This window comes from Bubalus kerabau, chromosome 20 (assembly GCF_029407905.1).
Source record: "Bubalus kerabau isolate K-KA32 ecotype Philippines breed swamp buffalo chromosome 20, PCC_UOA_SB_1v2, whole genome shotgun sequence".
Taxonomy (NCBI): Eukaryota; Metazoa; Chordata; class Mammalia; order Artiodactyla; family Bovidae; genus Bubalus; species Bubalus kerabau.
This window is the reverse complement of record NC_073643.1, coordinates 45425666-45446240: the sequence shown is the minus strand read 5'-3', so window position 1 is coordinate 45446240 and position 20575 is coordinate 45425666. Positions and strand designations below refer to the sequence as shown.

At 38.7% G+C, this 20575-nt stretch overlaps 1 protein-coding gene across 1 annotated transcript in view; it reads right to left on the bottom strand.

Moving 5' to 3' along the window:
* The window catches only part of DNAH12 (dynein axonemal heavy chain 12), a 187723-nt gene that overhangs the window by 102598 nt on the left and 64550 nt on the right, over positions 1 to 20575 (bottom strand). Inside the window, exons 24-33 of the mRNA XM_055557953.1 lie at positions 17708 to 17827; positions 17239 to 17395; positions 16831 to 17003; positions 12675 to 12827; positions 11971 to 12210; positions 11389 to 11634; positions 10936 to 11055; positions 4402 to 4511; positions 525 to 708; positions 252 to 392 (exon numbers count right to left, since the gene is read on the bottom strand). Of these exons, the coding sequence (XP_055413928.1) occupies positions 252 to 392; positions 525 to 708; positions 4402 to 4511; positions 10936 to 11055; positions 11389 to 11634; positions 11971 to 12210; positions 12675 to 12827; positions 16831 to 17003; positions 17239 to 17395; positions 17708 to 17827 (1644 nt within the window). The remainder of the gene's footprint in view (positions 1 to 251; positions 393 to 524; positions 709 to 4401; positions 4512 to 10935; positions 11056 to 11388; positions 11635 to 11970; positions 12211 to 12674; positions 12828 to 16830; positions 17004 to 17238; positions 17396 to 17707; positions 17828 to 20575) is intronic.

The following is a 20575-nucleotide window of genomic DNA, read 5'->3' as shown; positions in this document are numbered from 1 at the left end:
TTTTCAATTTGCTGCATCCTTCATTTTAAAATTTTGGGATTTAGTTGTTGAACATATAACATGCTTAACCATGTCTGTATCTGCTTTGTTTTTTCTAATTGTGGTAAAAAAAAAAAAAAAAAAAAAAAAAACACATAAATTACCATGTTAACCATTTTAGGTTTACCGCTCAGTAGCCTGACATGACTTAACAGCAGCATTAAGTATACTCACACTGTGCATCTGTTTCACTTTTAATCGTGATGGCTTACCTTTTTATTATCGTCCAGTACTGTGTTCATGCTCTCTATCCACAAAGTGTCAATGGGACCATCAAATACAACCCATTTCCGGTCAGGTGTTTCTGATAAGGCAAATTCTCTAAAAGTGTTAGCCACAATACCATCAGTCCACTGAGGAGGAAAAAAGGAAGAGTTGGAAAGCTTCCCTTAAAAACTATAAAGTGATAACATAAAAATGTTTCAAATTTCTTGGCTTAATGTGCATTGTCAGTAAGAGTAGAGAATGTTTCTACTGTGGATTACCTCATGGGACACTGAGTCAAATTGTCCAAAAAGTTGGCCCATAGTAATGGATTTGGGGTTTACAGTCCTATAAATGACTTTTTCTTCCTCTCCACAGCCACGTTCATTCATAAGAGTTAGAGTATCAGCCAGCATATGCAGAACTTTTGTTTTACCAGCAAAAGGCTCTCCTACTAACATAAAACTATGAAGGAAAAGAAGTCATTATATCAGAAATAATGTAAGTTAAATTATTTACCTATATATTTGTATATAAATTTTCACCCTATGATAATTACTACATATAATTTTTGAAATTATATTACTTTGTCTCAAATATAAGGTGGTTACATTTAACTGATCTCTAAATCAAGTTCTCAATACTAATACCTTTATCTACAAAAGAGAATAAAAATTTTCCAAATGAAAATGGAAACAACTGCATACTTATGAAAAAAAATTTAATGACTTGAGGTTTCCTAAGCAGGAAGATGGAGAGGATTCACTTTTCCTCATTTTCACTTGCTACAGTGCTCTTTGCCAAATACCTCTGAATCTCCTCTCTGCTGGCACATAGTAGGCTTCCTTGCTCTCTTTTAGGACTACTAGGTGACTAAGGTGTAATAAATGGAAATGATGAGTGTTACTTGGTAGAGAAGAGATAATTGCCCATAAGGGACCCTACAGAGCTCTCTCTTTTCCCTCTAGCAATCTGTGACCCACAATGTTGAGACGGTGGCTGCTCCAACATCCTGGGAACTGAATAATTATGATGAGCAGAACCTCCCTGTTAAATTATACTGAAAACAGTATGATAGAGAAATACACCTTTGTTCTCAAGTCACTAAGATTTGGGTACAGATTGTTTCTCTGTAGTCCATCCTTACTGATAGAAATTGGTACGTAGAAGGGAGAAAGGTATTCTTGCCATGATAAAAAAAAGAGAGAGAGAGACTAAAATAAGGGGCACTGGCTTAGAGGCTAAGTTGTGGGTGGCAAATTAACTGTTAACAGAGGCTAACGACTGGGAATTAATGCTATGCTGTGGAAAATTCTGAAAGAGATAGGCATACCAGACTACCTGACCTGCCTCTTGAGAAACCTGTATGCAGGTAAGGAAGCAACAGTTAGAACTGGACATGGAACAACAGACTGGTTCCAAATAGGAAAGGAGTACATCAAGGCTGTATATTGTCACCCTGCTTATTTAACTTGTATGCAGACCACATCATGAGAAAGGCTGGACTGGAGGCAGCACAAGCTGGAATCAAGATTGCTGGCAGAAATATCAATAACCTCAGATATGCAGATGAAACCACACTTATGGCAGAAAGTGAAGAAGAACTAAAGAGCTTCTTGATGAAAGTAAAAGAGGAGAGTGAAAAAGTTGGCTTAAAGCTCAACATTCAAAAAACTAAGATCATGGCATCCAGTCCCATCACTTCATGGCAAATAGATGGGGAAACAGTGGAAACAGTGGTTGACTTTATTTTTTGGGCTCCAGAATCACCGCAGATGGTGACTACAGCCATGAAATTAAAAGACGCTTACTCCTTGGAAGGAAAGTTATGACTAACCTAGACAGCATATTCAAAAGCAGAGACATTACTTTGTCAACAAAGGTCTGTCTAGTCAAGGCTATAGTTTTTCCAGTAGTCATGTATGGATGTGAGAGTTGGACTATAAAGAACGCTGAGCACCGAAGAATTGATGCTTTTGAACTGTGGTGTTGGAGACGACTCTTGAGAGTCCCTTGGACTTCAGGGAGATCCAACCAGTCCATCCTAAAAGAGATCAGTCCTGGGTGTTCATTGGAAGGACTGATGTTGAAGCTGAAACTCCAATACTTTGGCCACCTTATGCAAAGAGCTGACTCATTTGAAAAGACCCTGATGCTGGGAAAGATTGAGGGCAGGAGGAGAAGGGGACGACAGAGGATGAGATGGTTGGATGGCATTACCGACTCAATGGACATGAAGTTGCGTAAACTCCGGGAGTTGGTGATGGACAGGGAGGCCTGGCGTGCTGCAGTTCATGGGGTCGCAAAGAGTCGGACAAGACTGAGCGACTGAACTGAACTGAACGATCAAACATTTGGTAAATTTATCCCCTGAGATAATCTGGGAGATAGATAAATAAATCTGTTGAAATTGTGGTTTTAGGGGGAAAAGATAGTAAACAGAAAATTATTAGTATATATTGGCAGCTGAGGGATGCATTTAACAAGGAACTACAAAAGGAAATGAGCTCAGGAAAATATGGCCAGTTTGCAAGCTGGTATGAAAGTAGAGAAAAGCTGAGAAAGAGAGACTTGAGAGACTGAATGAGGTGATTTATTCTCATCTGCAACTAGTAAAAGATAAGTTGAGAAAATCTTTGAACAACAAAGATCAACTTAGCCTAGTATCAAAGACCAAATCAAGAGCAGGGCCATTGTATCACTTCATTATAAGATATGAAAGGTTAATATGGTTCCCAGCAATCATTTCCGGATGGTGAAATAATTTAGGGAAAACAGATTAAGGATGTGGGCCCACCAACTAAGTCAGATAGGTTCGAGGATACTACAAGGATGTTTAGAAAGGTATGACTTAATAAGGACCACTCTGGTGGCTCCTGGCACACCTGGAATCAAATGGAAAAAAAAGCTTATTAAGTTTCTGAGAGAGTTGACTGACAAAGAAACCATGAGTCTAGGCTAAAACACAATTTGAATGTTTAAGATGTAAAAAAGACTCTTAGTTACTGAATGCATGAGGGTTGACTGTACTAATTCCCTCTATTTTTACATATGTGAAAATTTATATAATACAAAGAGCTTTTTAAAAAAATCTGCCTTTAAAAAATCATGACCTTTGATCTTTGACCTTTCTATGGGTAGAGAGCAGGCTGAAAACATTTTTCAGCTCTCTAGGAAATTTTCTCTATTAACCACTTCACATGTGACCAGGGAAGAAAATGGAGATGGGAGACCCCTCACAAGGTTGAACCAAAGTCCACAGAAGACAGGTTCCCAGAAAACCCCTCTTGGGGAGCAAAGCCAAACAGAAGTATACCCAGGTTTTATGGGGATCTCAGTTTATACAATTGGTAGGGGAGGCTGTCTCAGGAGGAAAAAAAAAAATATATATATATATATATGTAATTATGGATACAAAATGGCCAGAGCCACTTAGTGATACTCTTTACAATAAATTATGTATAAAATGATTCTGATTCCCTGGAAGGGCCTTCAGTACAAACTACTGAAGTACTTTCACAGTCAGTCTATCTCTGGAATTAGGGTCCAACATGCCTTGCTGAATTTCAGAACTGCTACTGCCAAGTATTGGCTTTGTCTGTTCAGTTTCTGAATGTGAGTATTTGCTGTGGTAATCATGTTCTGGTAAACCCACTATTATAATACTGGATGTGTGCAGGGCAGATAACTTGTTTTTCTATTTTTAGATCTCTGGAGCAAGAGGAACAGCTTCCAAATCTGATATAGAGACTATGACACATCATCTAGAGATTCTAGACTTTGAGTCTGGTTCATTGATTGGAACTTTCAGGTTGCCTCCCTGGGAAAGTAAAAGTGTATTTAATATTCATGAAGTAGAACAAATAACATATTTGATGATCAAAGGGGAAAATTGTGGAGGGTCATTAGTGCTACATCACTGACTGAATGAGCACTCCTTTCCAATCTTTTTAAGACATGTGGCATGAGAGAGAAATACAGGGTTGTTTTTAAGTTACTGGAATGGAGATTGGCTGGGGTAGAGTGGGGGTAGAGGGTTGCTCCCTACTGCACCTAGCAAAATTTGCTGACTCTTTTGGTTTACAAATTTTAGTTGTTTTAATAGTTTAACTTAAAAAATAACAGCTAACTATGGCATCTAACTATCTATAATCTTACCCGTGTCTAACGATCATCATCTCATATGTCTGAATCATTTTTTCAAGAAAAAATTTAACAGGCTGAAGATTATGTACTTTGCAGGCTTCATGAGCACATTCCAAAAATTCCTAAAAGAAAAGAAAAATGGAATGCATTTCTACAAAATGCTATTATAAGTCATATCATTCATGTCTTATAAATATAGATTTTTCATTTAGAAATAATAAAATTGTATCTTCTTATATTTGTAAACTATTTCTTAAACCTTTTTTTTTTTTTTACTTAAGAAAGGAAAAAGTAGAATTAAAATACTTTAAAAAATTAGTGTTCCCCATTATAAGTTATCAATGATCATGGCATCATAGCATTGGGTGTATGCTTCATGAAAACAACTTGTCTTATTAGTTTTTCCAGAATTTCACTTTTGATTAGGATATAGAAGGACATGCCAAACAATCCTTCACACTATGGTAAATAGAAACACACAGAGGTTACAAAAATTATAAAACTTGTAAACACACAGGAGCATTTTAGATACACATTAAGTCTAAAGGAACTAAATTTCAGAAATGGCAAACCATTCCAATATTCCTGCCTAGAAAATTCCACTGACAGAGAAGCCTGGTGGGCTACAGTCCAAGGGGTTGCAAAGAGTTGGCCACGACTGAGCAGCTGAGCACTGAGCACAAGTCTAAAGGAACTAAATTTCAGAAAGGGATGAGCCTTTCACACAGACCAGCTGCTAGTTTTACTTCTAGAAGCAAGTACAGACAGGTAGGCATTGGACTGACCTGCTATACTGCAGAGGGAGTTTGCTGAAGTAAGGAGAAATTGACAGATATTTTAATGATCATGTAGGCTCCTGCGACGTATAAATCTGGAGGAGCTTCAAATATAAAGCTGGTTTTTCCACTGCCTATGCTTTTGCTGAGTGTGAACTGACACAAGAAATCAAGGTCTTAGCTTGATTTAGCTACAAACCCCCCACAGAAAGAGATTTTCTTAGTCTTCGGATGTTTTTATCCCAAAATGCTGCTAGAGGAAGGATCCTATCATAGACTAGGACAATTCTCACTCTAAAGACATTTGAAATCAGAGATAGACTAATGATCAATACTTGTGCAACAAGACTCTGGCTCAGGTCAACTCTTGGTTGAAAAGATCAGCAGCTCAACCTAGCTATCTTACAAAGGAAAAAAACATGGTTTTCCTACCGGAAAATACTACCAGTTCACCCTCTTACTTTCTACTCAATTTTCAACAGTCATAAGAAAAAATAGCTGTTGATGGGGGAAAAAAACATAGTAAATAAAATAACTCACAGATGACTCAGGTGTCGTAATTAGCTGACAAAAAAATAAAATGACTTTTATAAATGTATAAAAGAACATAGACAATATTACAAAAATAAATGAAAAGATGAAGAATTTAAGCAAAGAAATGAGACCTTTTAATAAAGTCAAGCTGAAAAAATAAAATTGATAAAATTAATGGTCCATTGGAGAGGCTTATTGGTAGACTGAACAAAGGCAAAGAAAGGATCATGAATCTTAAAGATAAGTCAATAAAAGTATACAAACTAAAGCACAGATAATAAAAGCAATGAAAAAACAGAAATAGATCATAAGAGACATGTGAGACAATATAAAATAGTCAAAAATATTAATTCATGTAACTAGAGCCCCAGGGGAGAGAAAATTGGGTAGAAGAAATACTTTAAAAGACAATAAGAATTTTCTGGAGAAAGAAATACACACATAGCAGAAGTGCAGCAAATACCAAGCAGGATAAGTACAAAATGAACAAAACTTGGCACAGAGTCAAGAACGGAAACAGAGAAAACATTTAAAACAACCAAAGGAGAAAGAACACAGTACATTCAGCAGACACAAATAAGAAAAAATAGTGGACGTCTAACCATAACAATTCCCCTGGGACCTGGACCAACCCTAGACCTGAGCAGAGTCCGCTCCCAAAGCAGGACTGGAGTGGGATTGAGGCTGCTCAGGAGGACGTGCCAGCAAATGAGCCCCGCTTCCATCAGAACTTGGCGGGGGGTGCCCTCTGAATGAAACCACCACCGCAGGATGCAGGTGGGGCCTTTTCACCTAAGCGGAGCCTCAAGCCCCCAAAGGACGTGGAGAGGCATGCCTGGAAGAGCTCTGAGAGGCGTAGGGCTCCAGGGCTCCCGGGGGTCTCTGGTCCCTGATTACAGCCAGCTTGCTTACAGTCGCCCCACCAACTGACACTCAGGACCCTCGGTATAACACTTTTGCAGGGCTTGGGGTTTGACTGAGGTGGTCGGGAAGAGGCGAAGGGGTAGAGGAAGAGGGTCAGAGGTAAAGAGACACAAGGCCTTGGGCACCTTCCACTCTCCTTGACAACCCAGGAAGGATGGCCCAGTGAACAAAGTGGGGCATGAAGAAGTGCTGCCGCCTTGTGGACATTTTCTGGAACTGCAATGAGACGACATGGCTGCAGAGTACTTCAGGTTCACAGGATTGGGGATGCAGATGACCTCCCCCACCAAGAAAGGTCCTAATGAGGCACCTAATGAAAACCTAACTCAAAACAGAGCTGACCCTCCACATGCATATTTCAACAGCCACATTTTATTCACACTCTTTGTCACAGAGAAAAATCACCTGAAATGAAAATGCTCAGGATCTCTAAGGAGGAGAAAGACCCCAAGACAAAGACACCCAGGCATCCTCTGGCAGCAATCATTACAAAGTCAACACTTAGAAAAAGGCTCCCCGGGTCTTGGGAGTGGAGTTGGGAAAGAATAGGGAACTCTCCAATGCTGAGGTGGGACTGTAAACTGGCAACAGTCACTCTGGAGAAAAGTGTGGATGTTTATTTAAGAAAAGAAAAACGGAGCTACCACAAGATCGTGTATCTCTTCCCGGAAGGATACCCAGAGAAAAACATCCTTGCAAAAGTCACAGGCACTGTAATGGTCGTTGTCTGCATTATTTACAATAGCCAAGGCAGAGAAACGACCCAAGTGTCTGAGGACAGATGAACAGAGAAAGAAAGCATGCCACCCATACTCAGTGGACAGTCACTCAGCCCAGAAACACAATGAAAATCATGCTGTTTTAAGCAACTCAATGGACCAGAAGAGGCTCACACCAAGTCCGGTGAGGCAGACAGAACACAAGTATGACTGATTTCACTTACAGGTGATATCTAAAACATGATCGAAACCCATTAGTGTCCCACACAAAAATCAGGCTCACAGGCTTACACATGAAACATACCATTGCCAAGGCATAGATGGGGAGGTTGGCAGGGGGAAGCAGGGAGCAGGATCAATGAGGAGGCCCCAAACTACTGGAAATGCACATAAAAATATATCATAGCCAAAGACCCACAGAAGGGCCCAGGAAATTTGACTCAACACTCTGCAATACTATCATGGGATGAGAATCTGAAAATTATAGGTACAGGCCTATGTAGAAGTGAATCAAGGAGGTGAAGGACTCAAAGAGAACGATGCATGTCAACTCCACTGCAACAGACCATTCAAACAAACAAAACAGTCATAAGAGCAAAAAATGTCGATTCTATTCTCCTGGACCTGAGTCACCCAGGCTGGTTTCTTAGACCTGAGTAGACTCGGCTCCCAAAGCAGGAGTGGTGTGAGTTTGAGGCTGCTCAGGAGGTCGTGCCAGCAAATGATCCCCACTTCTACCAAAAGTGCCGGGTCCCCTCTGAATAAAACCACTGCTTCGGCATGCAGGTGGGCCCTTTTCAGGTAAGCCAAGACTCAGGCCTCCAAAGGACAGTGGAGCAGCATGCCAGGAAGATCTCTCAGAACCTTCGACCTCCAGAGCTCCTCGTGGTGTGGTCCCAGGTAAAGCCGGTTTGTTTAGAGTCATCCTACCTACTGACCCTAGTACTCTTGGCAAAATGCTTTTTCAGGGCTTGGGCTTTGGCTGAGAGGGGTGGGAGGAGGCGAATAGGTAAGGAAGAGGGGCAGAGGTAAAGAGACACAAGCCCTTGAGTCTTTGTTCTCCACCCCACCCCCGCTCCGTTCTCATTTACCATCAGGAACATGACTTTGTCTAAAAGGCTCAGCCTATTTTCCAGATTGGGAATGGGGAAGTACTCCCATCTTGTGGCCGTTTCTCATAACAGCAACTTGATTCCCTGTTGCTATCATAGTTAACATCCACAAGATTTGCATTGCTGCAAAGAAATAATACCTGCCCCTGAAGAAATGTCCTCACGAAGTTCATGGATAAAGAATTTTTGAATGGTCTGGCTTTCAAGAAGAAAATTCAAGAGGTATATTTTATTTATACTGTTGTTATGAAAAAAGCCAATGAAAAACCAATTATTAGACAATTGCAAATTAAAATCTGCAACGAGTTATCAACTGACTCCATTTAGAACGGCCATCAGAAAGTTTCCAAACAGCAAATGCTGAAGAGGGCACGGAGAATATGCAACCTTTGTACACTGCTGGAAGGAATGCAAATTGGTAGTGCTGTGAAGTACAGTATTTTGGTTCCTTCAAGAAGGAAAAACAAAGGTATCATTTGATCTGGCAATCCCACTTCTGGGAGAATACCCTGAGAAAACCATAGTTCAAAAAGGTACACACACCCCAAAACTCACTGCAGCATTATGTAGAATAACCAAGACACCAAAGCATCTTAAATGTCTACCAAACTCTAAATGGATAAAGATGTGGTCCATATATTTAATGGAATATTATTTGGCCTTAAAAAAGAATGAAATCATGTCATTGCCCCAAGATGGAAGGATATAGAGATGGTCACACTAGGTGAAGGAGAATGGCAAATATCAGACAGAGAATGGCAAATATCATGTGATAGCTCTTTTATGTGGATCCTTCAAAAAAAATGCATGATAGAAATGAACTTCTTTGCAAAATAACAACAGAGTCACAGACTTGGAAAGTAGACTTGTGGTTTCAAGGGGCAAGTGAGAGAGACATGTGGAGGTGAAGGATCATTTAGGATTTGTGATTAACTTTAGACACTACTTTACATAAAATAGATGAGCAAGAGGGACCAACTAATATGTAGACAGGGATCTCTCCTCAATATTCTGTAATAAAGTATATGGGAAATGACTCTGAAAAAGAATGGATATACATATCCATATATAACTGAATCACTTAGCTGTACATATGCATGCTAAGTTGCTTCAGTTGCATCAGACTCCTTGCGACCCTATGGACTGTAGTCTGCCAGGCTCCTCTATCCATGGGATTCTCCAGGCAAGAACACTGGAGTGGGTTGCCATTTCCTTCTCCAGGGGACCTTCCAGACCCAGGAATCGAACCTGCATCTCCTGTGTCTCCTGCATTGGCAGGGGGGTTCTTTGCCGCTAGCAGCACGTGGAAAGCCCTAGCTGTAGACCTGAACCTAACACAACAGTGTAAATCAACTATACTCCAGTATAAAATTAAATTACGGAAGAAAAAAGTCTGAGTCAGTCTTGTTTGTGTTAAGCCTCTATTTCTGTGTTGCCCCCAAAAGATTTGGAGCTACATCTTCTCATGGACTCCCTCTTTCAAACTCCGTTTCTTCCTCTCACCATCTTCTTCAGCTTTTGTCCCCCCACCTTACCCTGTCAAAATAGAAACCCCCAAATCAGTTACCCCAGTAGGATGCCATGCCCTTCTCCAGGGAAATTTTAGTACTTTATGTTATATGATACCTGGGTTAACAAGCACCATTGCTTTCCCCAGTGGTGCTCCAATAAGGTGCAAAGTTAGCCCCCACTTTTGCCCAACCAGGCTTTTATCCTCTCCAGGAGGTAACTGATGGGAACAGAGGGAACACTGGAGTACATGCTCCCTTCTCACTGGGGGACCTAGAAACCTACAAGGAGAAATCTGGCAGTTTCTCAGAGAACCCTGAAAAACAAAGAGACACATTTTTCAGGTTGAGACTGACATTCTGTTAATCGCTCAGTCGTGTCCAATTCTTCACAAACCCATGGACTGTAACCCTATAGGTTCCTCTGTCCATAGAATTCTCCAGGCAAGAATACTGGAGTGGGGAGCCATTCCCTTCTCCAGGGAATCTTCCTGACCCAGGGATCGAACCCGGGTCTCCTGCATTGCCGGCAGATTCTTTACAATCTGAGCCACCAGGGAAGTATATTTAGTAGTAAATATCATAAATCACAAGATAAGAATACAGGAAATAAAATGTGTTTCTTTTATAGTAACATTATCTTTGACCCGAAACTTGTTAATCCTGGTATCATAATAAAGTACTAAAATTTCCCTGGAGAAGGGCATGGCATCCTACTCTAGTACTGTTGCCTGGGAAATCCCATGGACAGAGGAGCATGGCAGGCTATAGCCCATGGGGTTGCAAAGAGTCAGACATGACCGAACAACTTAGCACACACACTAAAATTTACTCTTCCTTATTACTCAGAGCAGCCAAAATAGAGGTTTATATTCCTAATAGAATAATTCACTCATTTAATAAAACTCGAAAAACTACTGAGTCACCAGATGAATTTATTTGAAGAACAAGTCACTCTCAGAGGTTTACTTACATGATAGTCAGCTTCAGGAAGTTTAACACCAGGAAATAAGTCACTAGTTATTCCATTAAATAAGGGTATATCATGTGATAAAAACTTTGGTTCATTTACATCTTTAATTGATCGAAGAAGCTAAAAATCAATCAAAAAGTGCAATACAGATTAATTGCCAGTATCGGCCCTCCTCTTGCCCCCACCTCACAAAACAAAGTCAAAGTTTGTTTTATATTATTTCATGGAATCCCTATACTAAAAAGCCAATACTACACTTATCAAACAGAAAGATCCTTGGATTCCTATAAATTATAATGAAAACCAGAACCTCAAAACTGTCATTTCAACCCCACATAAAAAGGCTCAAAGCTATAACTCTTATCTGCCTATCTATAGTTCACAATCAACCTTGCTAAAAAAAAAAATTATCTTTTAATGGAAACTTTCACAACATATATATTTAATACTTACAAGGATATCTTCATTTTCATTTGGAAATTTTAGTTTTAGGTTTCCAGCAGCTATTAAAACTGCTTTTACTGCTCGCATTCCATAGTCATAATGAAACTGTGATGAGAGCTGCTCCGAGCAGAGCCTGTAGGTCATTACTATCTTCACAGACAGAGGTTTTGCATTCAGAAATCCGTAGGAGTAGAGGGAGATTTCTGCTATGAGGGCATAGTTTGGAACCATCATAGCCACTGTTCTGAAAAGCACCTGAAGCATAAAACAAGTGAAATATTTTATTTACATAAAGGAAACAGGTTTTAAAGCTGAGCATAAGCACCCAAAGACAATGGGCTGATATTCAAGTTTACTCCCCAGCGCAGCACCTTTTCACTAACTCTTTAATTTGTTCAGCAGCATTTTAGCAGTTTTAGGTACTCTCATATTCTAATATTTTTTTAGACATTAAAAAAAGTCTTTACAGGTTTACCTTACAGCAAATGGAAAAGGTAAAAGGGAGATTACAAATACATGTGAGAAAAGTGTACCATTTTGAGTAGATTATGCTGATTACCAAATTCACACTCTTCAAAAAATATATATTACCTTAAGATTATCTGGTAATTCAGAACGTCCTGCATAGCCAGGATTCATGGTAATAGCCACGAAACAGTTTGGATTGAGCTTAAGTTCTGTCCCTTCAAAAGTAAACACTTCCAGCTTCTGTTGAATGGCTCTCTGAATGCAAAGGATCTGTTGAGCTACCACTGACAGCACTTCCAACTCAATTCGATTAAATTCATCAAAGCAAGCCCAAGCACCAGAAGAAGCCAATCCTTTAAAAAACTAAGGACAAGGAAAACGATGATTTTCGTAGGAAAGGGCATCTTTTGTTAAAACAAATATTTAACCTTTTAAGTCAAAATTGAAGTGTGTGTGTTAGTTGCTCAGTTATGCCCGACTCTTTGTGAGTCGACTATACTGTCCATGGAGTACTCCAGGCAAGAACACAGCACAGCATTGCCGTTTCCATCCCCAGGGGATCGTCCCGACCCAGGGATCGAACTCCGGTCTCCCACATTTCAGGAAGATTCTTTACCGTGTGAGAAACCTGCAAAGCTTTTAAGTCAAAATTGTAAGCTAAGCTCAATAAAAACCCCAAAGGGATAAAAACAACAGCTTTACCCATTAAAAAAAAAGAGCTCAAATAATGCATAAACCACAATCAGTGTTTTAAATATGAATTTGCTTCAGCTTATCCAGTTAGCCCTAACTATAAACTACTGGTAATATTTAATATGTAACTTTACCTTTCCCATCGCTAGATAATCGAGCCCATCTGAACAGTTGAATACCACGCACTGTACAGCAAGAGCTTTAGCCAAGTCCTTGGTGGTTTCCGTTTTTCCTGTGCCTGCTGGCCCTTCTGGAGCACCTCCAAGGTTTAAATAGAAGGCACCTATCTGAAAAGAAAAATAAATGTGAAAAGAAATCCATGCTTAACTGAAAACAAACAAAAACTCTATAATAGGACCATTGCTTATATTAATAAAATGGACTCAGTCTTATTTGTAGCTTCAGAGACAGTAATGCAATTACATACATCATTGATTTTTAGAACTCATTTCTGTAGCTGCAACAAGAAAAAGTGGTTTAAAGGATCTAAAAGAAGTTAAAATGTATGAAAATCTCCTTATCGTCTAATACTTCATATGTATTCCATTTGCCTTTTTAAAAACAAAGAGAATCCAGCCTTGAAGTGTTAACATTTGACCAGAAATGTTTAATTAAAAGTGGTTATGGAGGGCTTCCCTGGTGGCTCAACAGTAAAGAATCTGCCTGCTAATGCAGGAGGCACAGGGCTGATTCCTGATCTGGCAAAAGTCCGCATGTTTCAGGCAAGTAAGCCCACGCACCACAACTACAGCCTGTGTTCTAGAGCTCAGGAGCCTCAGCTTCCGAAGCCTGAGTGCCCTCAAGCCTCTTCTCTGCAACAAGAGAAGCCAACGCCAGTGGGAAGCTCGTGCACCGCAACTAGAGAGTAGCCCCCGCTTGCCACAACTAGAGAAAAAGCCTGTGCAGCACACCAAAAATAAAGAAATAAACATTAAAAATAACATGTCACTTAAAAAAAAAAAGTGCTTACAGAAATGTTTGTAGAGACCAGTTATGACAATCTTGATAGCTAGCTGCAAAGAGAGAACACACAAAAAACTGAGGGTAATACATGGAGGCCCGTTAGTGGGAAAATAAAGAGATGCCCTACTATATACTTTCGTCTATGATTCACCCTGGCTGTCGCATTCCACTCTTGGTATGTTCTTCATTTTCTCCATCCCCATAGCACCGCTCTGTATTCTCTTACCAGTAGTATCACCTTCATTGTGAAACCAGTTACCAGTTATTCACTGATGCATGGCAAACTGTGACCTGTGTTTGCCTACTGGACTCCACTTTTATTGTTTTTATATAAGCTGGCATATCCTCCAAGCGTAGCCTGGGCACTGGGGTGGTTGCCCAAGTTGTCTTTTACAGATTTGGAGTCTTCTGTGTCAAATCAAGCTTGAGCTGATTAAGAGGGTTAAGACCACCGATCCTCCATCTGCACAGGGGCAAGTGTCAGCTCAGTGACCTTTTGATGTCAGAGGCCAAAAACTCCACCCTCAAAGCAAGCTAACTCCACTCCTTTCTGGGCTTTGCTGAGAAGCTGCTGCTAAGTCACTTCAGTCGTGTCTGACTCTGTGCGACCCCATAGATGGCAGCCCACCAGGCTCCCCCGTCCCTGGGATTCTCCAGGCAAGAACACTGGAGTGGGTTGCCATTTCCTTCTCCAATGCATGAAAGTGAAAAGTGAAAGTGAAGTCGCTCAGTCGTGTCCAACTCTGTGCGACCCCATAGACGGCAGCCTACCAGGCTCCTCCATCCATGGGATTTTCCAGGCAAGAGTACTGGAGTGGGGTGCCATTGCCTTCTGAGAAGAAGCAAATGTAAAAAAAGCCTGTGGCCTGGCTGCATGAGAGCAGAGTGACAACAGCCTCCCCATGCTTCCCATACTTCAGCTTTATCCCATGAATACCCTGAGCCCTTCGCCTTCAAGGAGGGAGCTCTAACTTGTTTTCCTGTCTCCTTGCTTGGCTGCTCTGTTGAATAAACACTTTCTCTGCTGCAAACCTCAGCATTTCAGCGTTTGGCTTGCTGTGATGAGTTAGGCAAATGAACGTAGTTCAATAACACTTACATTACAGTTAACTAAGTACATTTTTCCCCCTCTCAATTAGTTTTTAAGTTCCTTAAGAGTAACATCAGCAGTATCTGAATTCTTTCTGAGTCTGCACAGAGACTATAACAATGGCTGGAAATTTTTAGAAGCATACAAGTTACAGTCAACTCTAACTATGAAGTTTGTTTCATGAAAAACTCTATGAGAGTTTGTGAAACTTAACTGCTTTTAGATGAAATAGGGTTAAAGGGCCAAGACTGTACATATGGCAGGCCAGGGAGTATACAGGAACTCAATAGAGAGTTCTCGATAGAAGGAATAGACCTTCTACTTAATTTTTCTGTGAACCTAAAACTACTCTAAGAAACTAAAAATTTTTAAAACATTTTTAAAAATAATGAATAAACCTATGAAAACCTTAAATATTTTCACCTTTAATAAAATCAAATAACAGAGATAGCTTATTAAATACATGCAATATCGATGATACTTTACCCATCATAAATTTGTAGTAAATGCTATATTGTTAATGTCCATTAATGTGACTACTAGAAACCTCAGTCTCTCCTTTCTTTATAAAAATTTCCAAAAAATGCTTATAAATGTGTTCTCTTTATTATGGATATTAACTACAGTAGGAGATTTTTCCAGTGTTTAGTGTTTTATACAAGTATTTAATGTGATTTTGACTTTATACCTCAAAGTTGCTAGGGTCCACCTTACAAATATTCACAGCTCACTTCAGTGAGCTCTGAGATAGCACACAGCAGCTTGAGATTCATTTACTCAACAAATCCTAGGGAGTAACTTACGTATTTGTCTATCACTAGAGTAGAGGACAAGACAGACACGGTCTGGCCTTCAGGCAGCTTCTTGAGAAAGAGGATTTGATGAAATATTTTATCATAGATGCACTACAATTTTACTCAGATTCTCTTACTGGTCATTGCTTCCATCCTTCCGATTGCTGTGGGTGTCATCTACAAATAGCTCACAACTGTCCTGTCTCCTGAGATTTGCCCTCAGTCAGGAGCTCCCTCATTCACAAACATCTGAATGCTTATTCACACCCCTAGCCTCAGGAGGGACCCATAGCCAGTGACAATGAAGGGATAGAAAAGTTAGACCTCTTTGCCTTAAAGTGAAGTATGTCTGTGATGCCATTCATGCTCCAAAGCTCCCCGTGAGATCAGGTTAGGCCGTACATCCACAGAAACCACATCCTTGCTTAGCTTCCCCCTCTGCTTTCTCCATTTTCTTACAGGCTTTTACTGAGAACATTCCCCAGACAATCAGTTGCCCAATAATCCCTGTTTTATCTCTGCTTACAGACAACTCAAAGATACTTTAACTTACTTAGTACAAGTGGATTGATGTGTTTTTTTTAATGGAAGGATAATTGCTTTATAATATTTTGTTGGTTTCTGCCATACACCAACATGAATCAGCCATAGGTTTACATATATCCCTTCCCTCCTGAGCCTCCCTCCCACCTCCCACCCCATCCTGCCCCTCTAGGTTGTTTCTTGCCAGATTTAGCAAATAAAAATACAGGATGCCCAGTTACATTTGAAAATCAGATAAACAATGGATAATTGTTAGTATAAGTATGTCCATGTAATAATTAGGACATACTTCTACTAACAAATTTTTCATTGTTGATTTGAAATTCAAATTAACCTGAAAGTCTTGTATTTTATCTGACAACACTATTCCCAGACGTGTTTTGTTTGTTTGTTTTGTAGTCATGGCTTTATCTTCCATAGCTTCCCAACAAGGGCAGCCCTCAGCATCACCTGCTTACACTTCAGCTCTCCCTCTCCCATTCAACACTAACTTGGAGTTCTAAGGCTCAAATGTACTTCCTTCATCTTGTCATCTCTCCCAGAACTCCACTGAAAAAACTGATGTCATTTTCTGAAGCTCTGGCTTTTTCTTTAAATCTCCAGTACCTTACTTTTTCTAATTATCCCCAAAGGGAGTGGCTCGTGATTTTCAAACATTAGAATTCAAACACACTCATATTCTACTAAAGCACTCAGAAGTAAATATTCATTATTATAACTTCACATAAAGGGAATTTGGGATTAGAAAAGGAAGCTATCCTTCGTTTGACTATAGCTATAGTCAACTATACAGATAAGAGAATGAAATGAGGATAGCCATGTTAAATTTGGACAAGAAAACATGACACCAAATCAAATAGTAATCTTTAATGTGTAAATTAAAATAATTTAAACACATACCAATGTTCTGTAACATCTGTCAGTTAGAGGAGTAATGACAAGTCGAGGTGAGTTACCAAGATATTCATAAGCATATTTTACATTGCAATTAATGATACGAACTCGAGCGTTGTCATATTCCCAATAATAACGAAGCTGAGCAAGCCACTGGAAATCTGTATCATGTGAGACGCCTGGAAGGAATAAAGTAAAACAAGACACATAATCCTGAAATGGAAATAATTTGAAAACTAGATATTTTATCATTGTTTACAAAAGTATTAACATTAAAATAATTCACATTTTCTAATTTATAGAAAAAATCATATAAAATAAATTCTGCTGAGACAGAAAAAGACATATAGTACAAGTTCTTGTTTCTAGAAACTATCAATATTTTATCTTCAATATTAAAAAGAAGTCACATACCCATATCAATCATGTCCATGACCACATCTCTAGCATGGACATCGATAGTAACCAAAGCCCCCAGAGTAATCCTGGTCTGCTTTGATAGTTTTCCTCTTACCAACTCCACAATATCATTTAGTTGATTCTGAAGTTCCTTATAGTACTTCTTTAATCCCTACAAAATAAAAAAGCAATTAAATTAACATTAGCCAAATTGTGCATTTTATACATTCACTCTTTAACAAAATGATTCTGAACTTCACAATGTAGTTCAGTATAAAAATGAATTCTAGAACAGAATAACTTTTGTCTATGCATAATAAAAATTAAGAACAAATTTTTAAATAATTGTGCGATTTTCATGCTACGTGTAGAAAGTGGGGGAAGATTGCCCTTGAAAATGATAAATAAGCTAACTAAAAAAAAAAAATATATATATATATATATATAGCATGCAGAAAAGAATGTTACTTAAAATATGCTTTACCTCTGTTCCACCACTTATAACTTCCTGTGTCTCAGAGGTCCAGAACATTTGAGAAACACAAAGTACCACCTGGCCAGGCCACTCTCGAACCCAGTCTCTTCTTGCAGATTCTGGATAAGCCTGAATAATTAAAGTGTATTTCTAAGTTTAAAAGGTGACAAGAGGAAAAAAGCTTAATGATTAACAATAAGTAAGTACAATATTGGTTACATTTGTAGGCTAGAATATATTCATGAAAAATTTTAGATGACTATTTAAAAGATCTGAAATTTTTTTACAAGCTATATTTTTAAAATATTTGTTTATTGATAAAAGAATAGAAAGATGAGCACCCATATTTCAATAATCAGTTATCTCTGGAAGAATATGATTGTTGATTCTTTGGAAAGCTATTTTCCATAGGATTTTTATGTTTCTTTGCTGTGGGGAGTTGTCAATTTTCTGCATAATATACACATTACTTCTATTATAATGAGATATGAGGGTTTATTAAAGTTAAAAAATAAATCAGTCTAGCAATTTACATATATTGATGCCAAGATTTAACTGAAAAGAAGACTACACCATCTTGTAGCTAGACTGACTTAGTAGCTAGAACCCTTGTATTATTTCTAAAAACTTGTATGACCAGTGTATATAATTTGAACAATTACATATTTGTCCAGTTATACACAATTGAACAATCTATGCTATGAGTTCAAAGTATACTTTCATTTCTTCTAAAATTTTTTATGTTCAAAATGCATTTAAATGGATTTATTGAAGAGGTAGCCTTTTTAAAAATAATTTGTTGCCACCTGGTGCTCTGTGATGACCTAGAGCAGTGGGATGGGAGGAGTGGAGAGAGGCTCAAGAGGAAGGAGATATAAATATAATTATGACTGATTCATGTTGTCGTACAGCACAAACCAACACATTTTAAGGCAATTTTCCACCAATTAAAAAATAAAAATAAATAAAAATTTTAAAATAACTTGTTGCTAAAGTAAATGATAATAGAACTAAATTAAAAGCTGAAAAAAAACAAATGCAAAGTATAAAGTTGATACTAATGGAATTTATATCTATATGTATACACATATTTATCTATTTATTGGCTGTGTTGCATAGCTTGTGGGATCTTAGTTCCTTGACTAAGGATTGAACCCAGGGCATGGCAGTGAAAGCACCAAGTCCTAACCTCTGGACCACCAGGGAATTCCCTGGAAACTATATTTTTAATACAATGACACCATCTTGGATACAAGAATATTAAGCACAAGGATGAAAGTGAAAGTGAAGTCGCTCAGTTGTGTCCGATTCTTTGTGACCCCATGGACTACACAGACCATGGAATTCTCCAGGCCAGAATTCTGGAGTGGGTTGCCATTTCCTCCTCCAGGGGATCTTCCCAACCAAGGGATTGAACCCAGGTCTCCTGCACTGCAGCAGATTCTTTACCAGCTGAGCCACAAAGGAAGCATAAGGATATAAATATTAATTATTAAAATTCATTTTTAGTAATATTTATGGAAAAAGTGAAAGTGTTAGTAGCTCAGTCTTGTCTGACTCTTTGTGATACCATGGACTGTAGCCCGCCAGGCTTCTCTCTCCATGGAATTCTCCAACCAAGAATATTGGAGTGGGTAGTCATGCCCTTCTTCAGGGAATCTTCCCAACCCAGAGATTGAACCAGGTCATTCTTTACTGTCTGAGCCACACTAGGACAGTCCATGACATTTTTAAAATATCAAACATTTATAATATTTATAAATATTTATGAATAAATGCAAATAACAAACTAACCTAGGTTTCAAAGAAGGCTAAGTTTCAAAGAATGGATGAGCCATTGCTAGGTACACAGAAGGTAAATTTCTATATGGATTAAGGAAATATTTTCACGGATAATGTTGATTCTTTCCTTTGTGCTTTGGAACCACAGATGGAAAATGGAGAGAAAAAGTCAAGATTTATCTGAACTTTGAAACTGAACAGAATAGACACTGCAAGATGATTCTCATAGGGCTCTTGGTGAAGGAAAAAGGAAAAAGGAGTCTTACTCAAAGTGAGTTGCTGGATATAAGGCTGCAATGCCTTTTTTTTTTTTAAACATATATTTATTTGGCTGAGCCAGGACTTAAGTTGCAGCATGTAAGACTGCATGTGGGATCTAGTTCCCTGACCAGGGATTAAACCCAGGGCCCCTGCACTAGGAGCTCAGAGTCTTAGCCATTGACCCACAAGGGAAGACTGCAATGCCTTTTAAAATGATATTTTTACTATACAACTGTTCCTTTGTGGCCCTAGAGGAAGAAATATACTGAAATTTATTATCATTCAAGATCAGGTTTATTGAATTAGCCTAAGTGAGATACATGTAGTGCCTACGTGTTATATTTCTCTCAAATATTATAGATCCTCCTTTAATGTTTATCTCATTATGAGTTTTTAAGTAATTGTTTGAGTGTAAACAGCAATAAGTAAACCATATCACACATTTAACACCCATGTCTGAGATTCTTTCTGACCCCATGGCCTTCATACAGGATACCCTAGATGGTCTTCCATTTGCTCTCTATTTGGTTAATTCCTACTTACCCTTTGGGTCTTGGTTTCAATTTTACTTTCTCTAAGAGCCTATCGCTAGCAACCTACCTTCCTCACTCCAAATTAGATACACCTTATTATTCTTTCTTACAGCACCTTTTTTTTTTTTAGGAGTACCTAATCGCACATTATTATAAATTCTTACTACCATTATTACTTTAATAATAATGTTAGGAATGGAGTAAAAAAAATAATAAATGGCTTAAAAGAGTAAGACCCTTAAGTGTTAATTTACTGGTACTCATTCAAAAACCTCCTTAAAAAAAAAGGCATTTACAGAAT